Below are 13,572 nucleotides of genomic sequence, written 5' to 3'. Positions count from 1 at the left end.
CCACTCCCTGCCCAGCCTCCTGTTGTAGTTTGGATTGCCCTGACCCAACTTGGGATTGCTCCAACGCTTGGTCCTGAGGGTCAAGGATGTGGGCTAATGGTGTGACAAGCTAGAAGGATGATGTATATGTATCCCCCACCCCAAAAACATAATGGAAGATGAAAAGTGGGCATGTGCTCTTATGGCTAGCAGTGCAGTACCTGGATGTTCAGGCTGCAAGGCTCACCAGCCTACAGTAGACCACTCACCAGTAATTCACACTTAGCGAAAATATCACACAAAAAATTACTACTGCAGCTGCTACAAATTTTATTTTTGATCCAAGTGCCTAGTAATATAGTGATTAATCACAGAATAGTTTAAGACTTCATCTGGAGGATATATACGCATTTGGGGGAACATCTGATTCCTAGAATTAGCTAACAACCTCATATAATAAACGTAATAGTGCCTGTATCCAAACAGTCACAGTTCAGTTTCAGGGTGGTCAGGCTGTACACTCTTACAAGCGTACACAAGTCTTACTTACAGTGACAAAGGTACTCAGGCAAGCTCAGACTTCTAAAGCAGCAGGAGAGCCAGTCTTTCAGCTGTCTGCATTCTGTACCTCATTCTGAGGATGAACATCCACACACAGAATACAGATGCAGGTTTGCCTCATCAAAAACAAAAATCTTGTAATTCTGATTTAAACAAATCAGCTCTTCAGCAATGAGGCAAATTCAAATCATATTGTAAGATTAAAGAACTGAGCCACACTATTACAATTTAGTGATAAAAAGAAGGAATCACATGAATACTTAAAAAGTCTTGCTTTAAAGTATTACTAGAAGTAATTATTTAAACAATTTGAATTATAAGCTATGGATTTATGCAGAGTAAGGAGCTGCAGTTATCTGAACTGCATTCATAAGGAATACAACAACCATGATTTGAATCCTGCAGTTAAATTCTAACTGTTTGTGCCAAAGGAAGGTAATGTCTTGGCTGTTCCAAATTCTGCTGGTCTGGCATTGGGGTCACCTACTTGTTTAATACTAGAATTTATTTTCAGGGTGGTGTAAGCTCTGGAGGGTGGTGCATCACTCCTGCAAAGAGTGATGCACCATCCCTGGAGAAGAGTGGATAGAGTAGTTGCAATATCCCTTAGCCAAAAAACACAATCAGTTTTGTGTGCTGCCAGCCTCTGAACTACACCAGCTTCACACAGGAAAAGTGCTGCATCTTGGAGGACGCCAGCTAAATTCCGCAGGTGCCGTGACAATACCACGTATTTATGTATATTATGTGCCAGTATCTTATGGCTTAAAACTCATTGGTAAACACTGCAGCAGTCCGAGCTCTGCTACCATTTCAATATAGCCAGGGTTCCAGCTCTTTCTGGGCATCATGTTTCTGTTCCTTATCATGGTGGTTATTCTGCAGCTGCTTTGCATCTTACTACAATGTGTTCAAATAAAACAAGGTTTAGGTGTATTTGTTCCGTGCAGGAAGCTCAGGAAAGTCTTCAGGTAATAGAGCATGAACACGGCAGATGGGGCAGGTACTCGAGTGTTGCTTGAGCCAGGTTCTAATGCACTGCAAGAATAGGAAGATGTTGAGGACACAAAGCCCTGTATCAAGACTTCAGTTTAACTAAGCTAGTAATTGTCACTAGCAGGCAAGCACAAGATACTCTATGTTACTACAGTTTGCAGTAGAGAACCATTCTGCAGCTGTGACATTGTGCTCATCAGTTTACTTTTGCACCTACTTTACAATAACAAATCTGCAGTGAACAAACAAGGAAAAAGTCACAGGCACAAGCATCCAGTTATTCTCGCATAATCCTGACTTCTTACTACAGTAAGCTACATGTGCAGCTGCTAGCAGGTGGCAAATGCAGGGCTTACAGCAATAGCCTGTTCTGTAAGTACACTGCAAAAAACTCTGTGACTTGACTACCAGATTCATCCTCTGAAAAATAAGCTTAACTCCGATGAATTATCATTTTACTTTAAAATCTAAACCTGAAAATTTTCTGGCACAGTAAAGCCGTGTGTGCTGCAAGTCCTGGAGTATAAAGTACGGAAAAGGAATGGGGGTTCTGCACTGCTCTTGGGTGCAGACGGGTTCAGAGGGGAAGGCTGCTTTCAGAAAATGGAACAAGGGCATAACAAGACAATGTCCATAAGCATTTGCATCTAAGCAATAAGAACAAAGTCCTTACTTCTCTGTGAAAACGATGCCCGCATTCTAGTTCACACGAGTCTCTGCTTAGCTCATCATGACATATTGTGCAAGGATCATCACTGGAGGCCTAGACAAAAAACACAGTTATTTGAAAGCTGGCAACAATTAATCAACAAATTCTAATAAGTTAATGGTGTTCCTAATTTTAACAAAGTCTATTTAAGCCTTTGCACACCAAATGAATGAGTCAATTATTTTTGCCAGCAGTACTTGGATTATTTTATGTCTTATAAGAACCACACAGCAATCACTTCCCATCATGGAAACAGTGGAGAACTTACTATAAAGTCTCGTTTCTTCCATTTCGATTTAGGTGTTGCTCCAACATTTCCCCAGGGCTGGAGACTCAGCTGAGGTGGATTCTTACTCGAAGCATTTTTAAGTGCAGGTTTTGCCTTGGGTGGGCTGGCAACATGTTCTCCTGCAGGGACTTCCTGACCCCGAGTTCCAGCCTGTGCTGCTGACACAGAGGATGGTGACTTCACAGGTCTCTGTGTTGAAGTTGGTGCCTACGCAGGTATTGGAAAAGAATTTGGAACAAGTTTGCATTTCAGAGCCTGGCAGCAAAGGCAAGGCTGCATGATTTTCTGGGCTGTGCTGCACCAGCTCCTCTGTCAGGGATGCAGCTATGTACACCACAGTACCTTACTCTGCTGCTCCAGAATGAGATCCGTCACTCTGCTGAGAATTTCATCAAAGCTCAAACCTGACAATGTGTTCCCATTTCTTCTTTGTACAGCTTTTATGTAGCTGGTGAAGTCTGAACTGGAGGGGCAAAGACAACATTGATTATGTCTGACTGGCAACATGATGGCTGTTACCAGCATAGGCACAGCATGAGGGTGCACATTAGCCTCCATGCTTGATTCATGGCAGTGAGAAGATACTCAAATGAACTGCACCAAGTTCCTGCTTCCAATACCTTGCAGTGACTAGAATCTACCTTAATGATAACACACACTTCCACCCCTCACCGCCCCCCCCCCCCCCAAAATAAAATAATGCTACTTCTATTTGGTAGTGGCTCTTAACTGGGGAAAAACCCCAAACCACATAAGCCAACACCACAGGTCTGTTCCCTTAAGGAATGTCTCAGTGGGAGGGAAGGGAACAACTAAGATTACTCTGCTCATGAAACAGAAGCCTTCTAAGAAATCAGTTCTTCTTGTACTGGATGTTCAGAACTCCTGTTACTCAGCATAGCATTACAGTCATGAAAACAAATACCTGCTGTAGTTTGGAAATATGCTCTGTAGATGTGCAATAATATTTTCCAATGGCTTTGGAAGTGTTCTGTTGGTTGAAAGTCTGGGAGGCCTCAGTTGTGTAGCTGAGTCATCTTGGTGCTTCTGGTTCGGCTGGACATTCTGAGCATTACTTCCAGAAATCCCTGACAGGCAAGCTGTTGAAACTTTATTGGAATGCGATCCTTCCAGGGGCTTTGAGGGTGTTTTCACTGATCCACCACTTGCAGAACCAGCCTTAGAATTTGCATACACTGGCTTAGCTCCAGCCTGTGTATTAAGTGAAGCATGTGTTAGACCTTGATCTTCAGAACTTGAAAATGCAGGAAGTAAATTTGGCTGTGCAGGTGCAGACGAACACACGACGATGGCTGGATCACTGTCTGGAGGCCTGCCTTGTTTTATCTAGAAATAAAACGATTTCACAGGAAAAACAGTGATTAAAATAAATTGAGCAGATCTCTGGAGCATTTGCAGCATGAACTATGACACGTTTGGTCATGCCAAGGAATTGGAAGGTCACATTATCTAAACTTGCTTCACCTGGCTAAAAGCACTGCACAAAGATGCTCTGTAACAGGTACTACATGTACAGCACCTGTTTGAAACAGGATTCAATAGGACAGCACATACACAAGCTGTTCCTTTAACTGAAGGCAAAGCTGTTGGACAGCTGTCAGTTAATACACAATACAGGAATAGCTTGAAGCTGATAGTAGAAACAATTGCTTTAAGTAAGTGCCATCAGTTTAGAAATACAGATTTCACTGCTTTTAATGAGTTACATGATCTCTATGTAATTCAGTGTAATTTTAAACCAGAAACATGTGTCAGCTGTAGTCATCATCCTGAAAACTTGGAGCTCACGCGAGTCAGGAAAACTTCTTTTTTGCACTAAGAACTCTCTTCCATAAATGGGAAGAACTCCTTAAAGTCAGTTTAGTTGTTTGACCCCATGACTGCTACTTCTTTCAGAGCCTGACTGCTCTAGGAAGGTGGCTTCCTAACACACAGAACTGAAATTCTGCACTTCATAGTTGAAGTTGAACCTGCTGGTTCTTGTTCTATGCTCTTTAGTTTAGCACCTTTTTGAAGCGGTATTTTACCATCCCTCTGAAGGTGTTTAGTTAATTAATGGAATTAAATAGGGGAAAAAAAAAAAAGGTTTTCATTCAAGTCTCCTTCATTTGGGCTCTATAAAGTCCTCTCAAAGCTGAAAGAATTACAGATACCCCTTCTAAAAGGTTACTCCTGTATTACTGCAGTAAAAATAGATAACAAATGCAGAACGAGAAGCTCAACAGTCACTCCTTCTCAGCCTGTACATTGATGGTAACCAAAGGATGGTAACTTAAGTTACCTACATACTCTTAAGAGATCTGTACCAATAAATAGAAAGGAGAGACCTAGAAATAAGTGGGGAAGAACAGGCATGCAGGGAAGTGTAACTATGACTTGTGTAAGTCTAGAAAAACTGTAGTAATGATCATTAACACAGTATTAGAACAGAGCCTTGAATCTAAATTATACCAAAAACCAACCAACCAACCAAAAAAAGCCACATGACTTTCTGCAGAGAATATATAAAAAGTTGTCTTGCCTCTTCAGCAAATTCATGGATTTCCTACGTGTGTGCATTATGATAAACGTTTCACTTACTGAGTCCATTATATCCCTTATTTTGAGGGATGCCTGAATTGTCTTCCTCTTACTCCACACCATCGCAGGTACTGTGGTTTCTGAATGCTATTCGTCTTCAGGGCTGGGCATCACCCCCCTGCCCTGGTTTCAATTTTGCCATCCATGAACATCTGCACCACTGCTGCAGCTAGCTTGGCTGTATTTTATCACTGTCAGGTGTCACCCCACAGCTGTGCTCATGGACAGTTCAAGGAGTACTGACTTGATACTTGAGTCAGAGCAGCCCTGCAGAGAAGGACTTGGAGGTGTTGGTTGATGAGAACCTTAAGATGAACAGGCTTCAGTGTGCGCTTGCAGCCCAGAAAGCCAACCGTATCCTGGGCTGCATCAAAAGGAGCATGACCAGCAGGTCCAAGGAGGTGATCCTGCCCCTCTACTTTGCTCTTGTGAGACCTCACTTGGAGTATTGTGTGCAGTTCTGGTGTCCTCAACATAAAAAAGACATGGAACTGTTGGAACAAGTGCAGAGGAGGCCACAAGGATGATCAGGGGACTGGAGCACCTCCTGTTATGAAGACAAGGCTGAGAAGGTTGGGCTGTTCAGCCTGGAGAAGAGAAGGCTGCGTGGAGACCTCATAGCAGCCTTCCAGTATCTGAAGGGGGCCTGTAGAGGTGCTGGGGAGGGACTCTTCATTAGGACAAGGGGTAATGGGTTCAAACTTAAACAGGGGAAGTTTAGATTGGATATAAGGAGGAAGTCCTTTAGGTGAGGGTGGTGAGGCACTGGAATGGGTTGCCCAAAGAAGTGGTGAATGGAGCATCCCTGGCAGTGTTCAAGGCCAGGTTGGACAGAGCCTTGGCTGACATGGTTTATTGTGAGGTGTCCCTGCCCATGGCAGGGGGGTTGGAACTAGATGATCTTAAGGTCTTTGTCCTTGCTCCAGGAACAATTACAGGGTATGGAATTAACTAACATGACTTAAACACATTTTCTTATGGGCCAACAGTTCCACAAATGCTTTGCTTAAGCAGTATTTATCTGGGATGTAGTCATTGCAGATGCATTTCCATAAATGGCTATGCTCCATCTAGTTCACAACAGATACAACTGGAAGTTGATTTTGGTATTTGTAATCAGTTACACATGTCAGTGTAAGGGGGCCTTGTCCCTATGGATTTTGGTGCTACAGGAAAATCATGACACACAAAAATACTAGTCCCAATTCAGACAGAATATGAAGCATTTTAAAGTGAAACAGCTTGAGACTCTCAAAGGACTTGATACTGTTCTTCTCACTGGCCTTCATCATGCTAATCCACAGTCACCTTTTCCTTTTGACAATTACCTGGGCTTACGGAGAGACAGCTTACTTTGTATTCAAGACCGTATATTCAAGTTCTTTATGTACATATCCTGTAACAGGTAGCCATGCTAATTCAAACTTCAAGAACTTCTTAACAAACAGCTATCAAATGTAAGATACATACTAAGACACTGGGAGGAGAAGGAAGATCCTCAGTTTCCATTTTAGTGAGGCAGTTCCGTGCACCATTTTTCACCATCTGAATTTTTTCTTCATACTCGGTCTGCAGAAGAAACACAAATTATCCTCCACATCAGCATTAACTAAATGGCATGAACACAACTACCTTTTTGCAAGACACCAATGATATACCAGGCCTTTCAAATGGAGGCATGAGGCTACCATTTGCTATAAATGATGTACTTGCACTGATGCTTGAAACCATTTGGGAAACCCAGTCTAGACATTTGACATCGTAACTTTTCTGTTGCTTTTAGAGAAGTTGCATGGATTATCTGAAATTCAAAAAGTACAAAAGAACCAAGAGCAAGAGTGGGATGCAATTTTGAAGCAAATGTATAAAGGACAGATTTTTGCCTTTTGAAATTGAAGATAGCCATCGTAATTTAACTATACTTAAATAATCTGGACTTAAATCTGTGCCTTTCCTTTGTAATTTAAAAACTGCAGTACAGCATTTGCAGGACAAGCTACTGGTGTTTTAAAAAAGGAATGCAAGATTACGTAAGGTATTTATTCTGTTTTAATTTCCAACGTTCAATTTAAAGCTCTTTAGGAGAAATTAAGGCTTACCTCTACTTTTTCCAGTTGTTTCTTTACATTTGAAATAAATACTTCCCAGGATTCAGTTTGTGACTTCAACTTAGGCGCTGCTGAAGCTGAGTTGCTGAAGCATCCAAGATGTCAGTTAAACTCCAACATTCCCCTTATTTTTGTTCAAGACCACTGGTTTTCGTACCACAGTTAGTTCTTTTCCCTACCAGCTAAATCACAGTTAAAGATTCGAGCAATTTTAAAACCAGCTAAATGACCAGTACTTGGATCCTATCCAGTCTCAGAAGTGGGTTCCTCAAATGTAAATTGGTATTTTCTGGCAATATAAGGAAATGGAACCTGGCATAGGTTTTTAAAAAGATAACACCAAGGGCTTAATTAGTTTCTCGTAAGGAAGAAAACAGTTTTGTTGTATGCCCAGCAGCTTTGTTTGCACTCTTCTTTATCTCCATTGCAGCCCTTCACAGTGATACTGTGCAGGAACAACTAGAATGTTCCCAGTAGCCTGATCTTCCCTGGCTAAGAAATAACAAGACAAGAAGCTTGCTCCTGCTTAAGTATCACACATGTTGGTAATTCTAGATTACAAAGAAATTCAGCTTCAGGAAAGCTGTATTTAACTATTATGTTTCTACGCACCTTTCAAGCTGACATCCCTTTCTGAGCACAACTGACTTGCTGAGATTAAAAGTTATTTGTATGTAGCTACTAATAGTACTGAAATTTCCAGTGTAAACTCTCCATACCTGCTCAATGACTTCAGCATCTTGACATTTGCTTCTGCTTTGGCAGCTATGCCATTTAGCTTGCATACCTGAGTTTCCTTCCAGTTTTTGAGTACTGATATCTGTAACAAAACAGTGTAAAAAAAACCCATGCAGTAAAAGCAGTGCTGCAGCACAAGGTATAAAACCTCAAACAGATTTTAATAAGCATGTGAAACAATAGTTCGATGATACAGACTACAGCACACACATTGTTACTACAGTGAGCAATTTCACATGCAACTAACAGCCCTGGCAGGCCTTCAGGAGGATAAAAGGGCTGCATTTATTTCAGCTGATAGCAGAAATAGTTCCCATTTGCAACTTATCCTATATATATATATATATTTATATATGTATAAATACACACTTAAACTTTAAGTAATTAAGGCAACCTTTTAATTACTGCATAGTTGAAAACTAATGTTGACCAACAATCTAATCTTTTTATAAAAATCCCAAGACAGCCTTCAAGCCCTTCTTAAGAAGGGAGAATTGTTCATGATATTCAAAGCATTTCCAGTATAAAACATACTGGTTTAGAAAAAAATCTTGGTATTTCTCAGTACTCTCAGTGAAACACACAGGCTGCTTGTTACATTCTGATTCTAGCTCGTAAAGCAGCAGCTATACATTAGCTAACCGTGACTTACTTTAAACAAGAAATTTTTCAAGTTCCTATGGTTAATTCTTGCTAATGGAATCTATTCATAACAAGGATAAGTATGAAACTCAATCACTAGTTGAATTTTGCTTGGGGCAGTACTACATCCCCCAAATTGTTTTTAGCACTGGTCAGTAATAATAACGTGCTTTGATGATAACTGAAGTTATCTGTAGGATAACATCATGGACAGCACTTTTGATATATGCTTATGAAAAGTTTTAGATGCTATTTAGAAAGTAAATGAAGCTTCACCAGTCATCTTCCCCACCTACTATTAGTGCAAATGATCCAAGCTTTAGCAAAAGTGGTTTAAGATATTTTGTTTGTACCTCTGCTTTAACAGCTCTTTTCACACACTCTTGGTAGTCATCTTGACTCTTTTTTATAAGCTCTTCCAATTTTACTTTTTCACTAGCAAGTTTATTACTGTGAAATAGAAAAAAAAAAGTTAAATATTTGAGTAATGTTTATGACAGATGAGTATTTAAAATTTATGGCATTTTGGAGGTTTTCTACAAGTAAACTTCTTCAGAATGGCCCATCTCCATTTACATTATTGTTCAGCTTGTGCCTTCAGGTACAGCATCATGCTCATGCAGCCCTACTGCTGGCTCCACAGGCACAGCCTCCCTGTTTCTTCAATACTTCTCACTGTGCAACCTAGAAAGTTTACAGGAGTTTGCCTACTGCAGTCATGCGAGTGTGCCTGATCACAAAGATAAAGAATGCACCTATAAATGAAACCTTGTCTTTATACTACGTGCAAATGAGTTACTTTTAGAAAATGTTAGGTAACGCTAAGTACGTTTAGGACTACAAGCATGTGGGGGTGCAAAGCTACACATAGCAGGTCAGTATGTGTGTACCACAGCCAACTTCTAACACGTGTTCAAAAACACATCATATAATCAAGGGAAACGTATGAGAGTATGTTGAAAAGCCAGATTTTTATTATCCTAAACATCTAAAAGAAAATAATATTTACTCATAATAAATAAACGTAAACTAACTTCAAATAAGAGATAGAGGTTAAAGTGCTTATTTTTAGTAAGCCTTTACCCAAAGTGAAGAGAGAACTCAATAATGATGAGTCAGCAGAAAAATGTAAATATTGCTGAAAGGTACAAGAGTTTTACCTGGTCTCGAGATATGTATTTAAATATTCTTTGTACTGCTTTTCCTTCTCATCAATGGTCTTCAAATACCTACAGTAATCAAACATTTATTAAGCTTGTTCTAGAAAATGTTCATTAGCAAATGCACAGCATGTTCCTATACAACAACAGTGACAACTGCTCAGCAGTAACAATGATGTTTAATACTGTAAGTACATTTAAATGTACTCCTAATTAAGCACTAACTAATGTAAAAGCAGGCTGATGATTTTTCAAGACAAATTTACCCCAAACTATTTAGACTAACGGTAATGCAGCAGCATTCAAGGCAAGAAGTCTTCTCATGTCTGTGAACTTGGAGAGAACTTAAAAACACAGTGAGAATTGTCAAATCTGAGTAGAGAATTTATCCTAAGTCAGTTTCATCAGTTATCTAGAAACTATTTATTTTAAATATTTACCTGTAACTTAAAAAAATCAAAATAGCGAAAGCAGACATGTACATATTTCAGTCTACTACTGTGATAAACACCTGTCTGGTTACACAGCCAATCATCGGGTTACCGAAAGATTTCTGAAGTCTTTGGAATGCTGCAGAAAAAGCTACTGACAATACTACATCAAATGACACACAATTTATTTTTCAGTACGTCAGTGACATGATCTCATGGATGCTTGTTGGCCACAGTAGAAGTCACTTGTTGCTTCTCCACAGCCAGGAGAGCCCATTGCCAGGGGAAGAGCTAGGTCTGCTGCACACAGACAAAGTTATGATGGGCTTCACATATTGATATTAATGATTTAAGTTCTATGGAAAACTCTGCAGACTTCTGTTGAGACAACTCAATAGATACACCCAGTTATGTGGTCCTGGCAGTTTTACTTGAATCTAGGAAACAAGTTATAGGACTAGGAAAGGAGGAAATGTGCATCCTTGGATGACCCTCAGGCTACTGTGGCAGAAACAGACAAAAAGGCAGCATGAAAAACAAATGAAGACCAGAGTTTGGTTGGTTTGACTGTACAATAGAAGGAGGAAGAACGAAAATGGAAATGAAAATTTAAAGCTAATCATAATGCAGTAGAGGAGCAAGCTGAGAAAGCAACGGTAAGTCACGAAGGAGAAAAGTGAAAAAGCAGGGCTACAGGATTCTGGAAAACATGAGATCTTGAACAGTGAAGAAAGTGGCATTTGTTAATTAGGTTAAATAATGCTGTATGTAGATCCTATTAACAGCAGCTCCAATCAAGAATTGCATTTAACTCATGTCAGAATGACATAATCAGGACAACAAGTCTGAGTTTTCACTCTGCATACACTGAAACCAGTCTATCAGAAATCACTGTACTTACAGGTGCTTAAAAAAAAAAAAAAGGAAGAAAAAAATCAAAGGGAGAGTGATGTAAATCAGTATTTAAAATTAGTACCTCTCATTGGTATCTGTATGCTTTTTAGCTGTGTTCCTTAGTGCTTTAAAGTTCTCTTGAGTTTCTTTTTTCTCCTGTTGCCATTTTTTCACTTGCATTTCTAAGTCTCGATGAAACCAATCCAGTTCAGTCTTTGATAACTAAAAGCAGAAAATAAGAAAACATTATTTCTGAAAACACTATTTTATTCAAAAGCAAGTTAGAGCAGATTGTTGGCACTTATGATCAACAGCTAAGCCAGTGAAAACTACAGTAACATGATTTTTACTAGTGGTTAATTTACTGTTACTTCAGCTGTTCAGTGTGGGCAACATACTCATAAAACGCTTCCCCCCCCAACTATCTGTATTCTTTGTTTAGATGGCTTGCAAACCCATTTTGCAGCCAGCTAATAGAAGAAATCCAGTACCACAGTGTCACATACAAGTACCTACTGAGATCCAGATCAAAATCCAACTCAAAATCAGAACTGATACTGTTGTATCAGCGCTAACAACCAGGAAGTTACTATTCATAACCGAGCAAGGCAGCAGTGGATTTTATGGCTGCCATAACTGCTCCAGAAACTCCAAACAAGCAATGTAGGATCCATGAGTCACTGAGAAATATAAAAAAAATGTTGTTTACAAAAGTGCCTTCAATACCCATGGACGAGTTCACCCACCCCACACACTGCCATGCTTTCAGCTCAGACCCTTCTGAGCTCATGGTTTACCAAACGGTGGTAAAGAAACAGATGTGAGATTCCATAAGCACTTATATGAAGGTTTGCCAGGCTACTTCTAGGCAATGGCAAAGCTAGAGCTCAGGAGCTCCCAAGCTGCAGTACAGGAGTTTACTTCAACATGCCACTGGAAGGAAAAATATACATAAAACCGAGACTGAGTGACAGGCTCCATCTTACTGAAGATAAAAGAGAGGCCATGGGGAGACATGGATTTGGCATTACTTGATTTTTGTTTCTTAAATGGAAAAATTCCTTTTCACGTAGACAAATGGGCAGCCTGTAGAATCTACAGCTTTAACTATAAAATTAATCCTGTCAAAGTGATAACAAGCTGACAGTGTTATTTGGGGATGACTCCTCTTGCTCCCAGACATTTCCAAGGAAACAAAGCCTGTCAGCAAACCCAACATATCAAGACAGAGTCAGTGATGTAGGGCTTTTTTGTTCTCAGGCTGAACCAAAAAAACTGATACGTATCCACTAGATGGAAGCAAACAATATCCTACATGTTTGAGTGTGTTCAAAGGACGATGACACACAAAGACTGGGAGGTTTGCCGAGTCAGACTTCACAGCAACGAGGACTGCCTCACTGCAAGTTTCAAAAGCACTGCTGATCAATTACAACCAATTTTGTGAACCAGTGCAGTTTGTCCTATTGCTGTACAGATAAAAACATTACCTCAGTCTCTTGAACATTTCTCTTTATGAGCTCTTTTAAAGCACTGGTTTCTTCCGAGCTTCGGCTTTGTAACTGTTCATATTTTTCCTGTGCTTCTTTAAGTTGTTCTTTTAATACTTGATGCTCCTTTTCCATACGTAGGATATCTCCCTGAAAATAAATCAGTTGCAAAAAAAATCTAGCATTTGTTTCCACAGGGCAGCAAACATTTGTGATGTCTAAAAGGAGCAGCCTACTGTCAGGTGAGATTCAAAGTCTTGAGTTTGGTTGGGGGGGGTTTTTTGGAGGGGTCTGTTGCAGGAAGTAAGAGGGGGTTGTGTTTAACAGAAAGTTTTGTAAGTTTCAATCCAGCTCAGGAAATGAACATTCATGCCTGACCATGAGTGGAATATAACTAGTTCAAAGGCCACATTTTCTCACTTCTATCTCCTGGTACAGACATAAGACTGCCAGTAACATCAGTCTGAGCTGTCTATATGCCCAAATGGAATATTTAAATCAAACCTCCAGATTTTTGGAAAGGAAATGCTAAATTTCCCTAAAACATACTCCAACAGCTGAATAGCTACAGAGCAAAGCTCCAAAACCTTGTTGTGAGCCTATGTGAAGTTTTCAAGAACATCACAGAATGCAGCCCAACATGAATCAGGGGACAGGACACAACACCACACACCACCAAAGAAATTATAATAAAAAAAAATTTGCTAAAACATATCATTTTCAGAGAGCTTTTTTTTTTTACTATTAAATTTCTGGGCATTCCTTTAACATTCTTCATTGAGAAATATGAACAAATATGTAGGTAACTTACTTGTTGCATTTCAAATGGATGAAAAGGCAAAGTATTGGTTTCCCTATCAGCTACTTCATGATTTACCTAGAATACAAAGAATCATTAGTTGATTAAAAAGCTTTCCAGTTTATATATGCAACTAGTAGGTCAGCTCTGTTGTGGAGCTTTGGTACCTAACCTA

The 13,572-nt window shown here is 39.8% G+C and overlaps 1 protein-coding gene across 2 annotated transcripts in view; it reads right to left on the bottom strand.

Moving 5' to 3' along the window:
* Positions 1-292: 292 nt before the first annotated feature.
* Positions 293-13,572, bottom strand: part of TTC3 (tetratricopeptide repeat domain 3) — a 74,485-nt gene continuing 61,205 nt past the window's right edge. For both annotated transcript variants that reach the window (XM_065676940.1, XM_065676941.1), the window contains 13 exons: positions 13,410-13,475; positions 12,599-12,748; positions 11,191-11,330; positions 9,784-9,852; positions 8,977-9,073; positions 7,963-8,063; positions 7,235-7,328; positions 6,606-6,704; positions 3,460-3,881; positions 2,877-2,997; positions 2,514-2,741; positions 2,210-2,299; positions 293-1,578 (listed from right to left, as the gene is read on the bottom strand). In XM_065676940.1, the coding sequence (XP_065533012.1) occupies positions 1,468-1,578; positions 2,210-2,299; positions 2,514-2,741; positions 2,877-2,997; positions 3,460-3,881; positions 6,606-6,704; positions 7,235-7,328; positions 7,963-8,063; positions 8,977-9,073; positions 9,784-9,852; positions 11,191-11,330; positions 12,599-12,748; positions 13,410-13,475 (1,788 nt within the window). In that variant the 3' untranslated portion in view covers positions 293-1,467. The remainder of the gene's footprint in view (positions 1,579-2,209; positions 2,300-2,513; positions 2,742-2,876; positions 2,998-3,459; positions 3,882-6,605; positions 6,705-7,234; positions 7,329-7,962; positions 8,064-8,976; positions 9,074-9,783; positions 9,853-11,190; positions 11,331-12,598; positions 12,749-13,409; positions 13,476-13,572) is intronic.

The sequence above is a fragment of the Lathamus discolor genome, chromosome 4 (assembly GCF_037157495.1).
Source record: "Lathamus discolor isolate bLatDis1 chromosome 4, bLatDis1.hap1, whole genome shotgun sequence".
Lineage (NCBI taxonomy): Eukaryota > Metazoa > Chordata > Aves > Psittaciformes > Psittacidae > Lathamus > Lathamus discolor.
The sequence above is the reverse complement of the archived record's forward strand: the minus strand, read 5'-3'. Positions and strand labels throughout refer to the sequence as shown.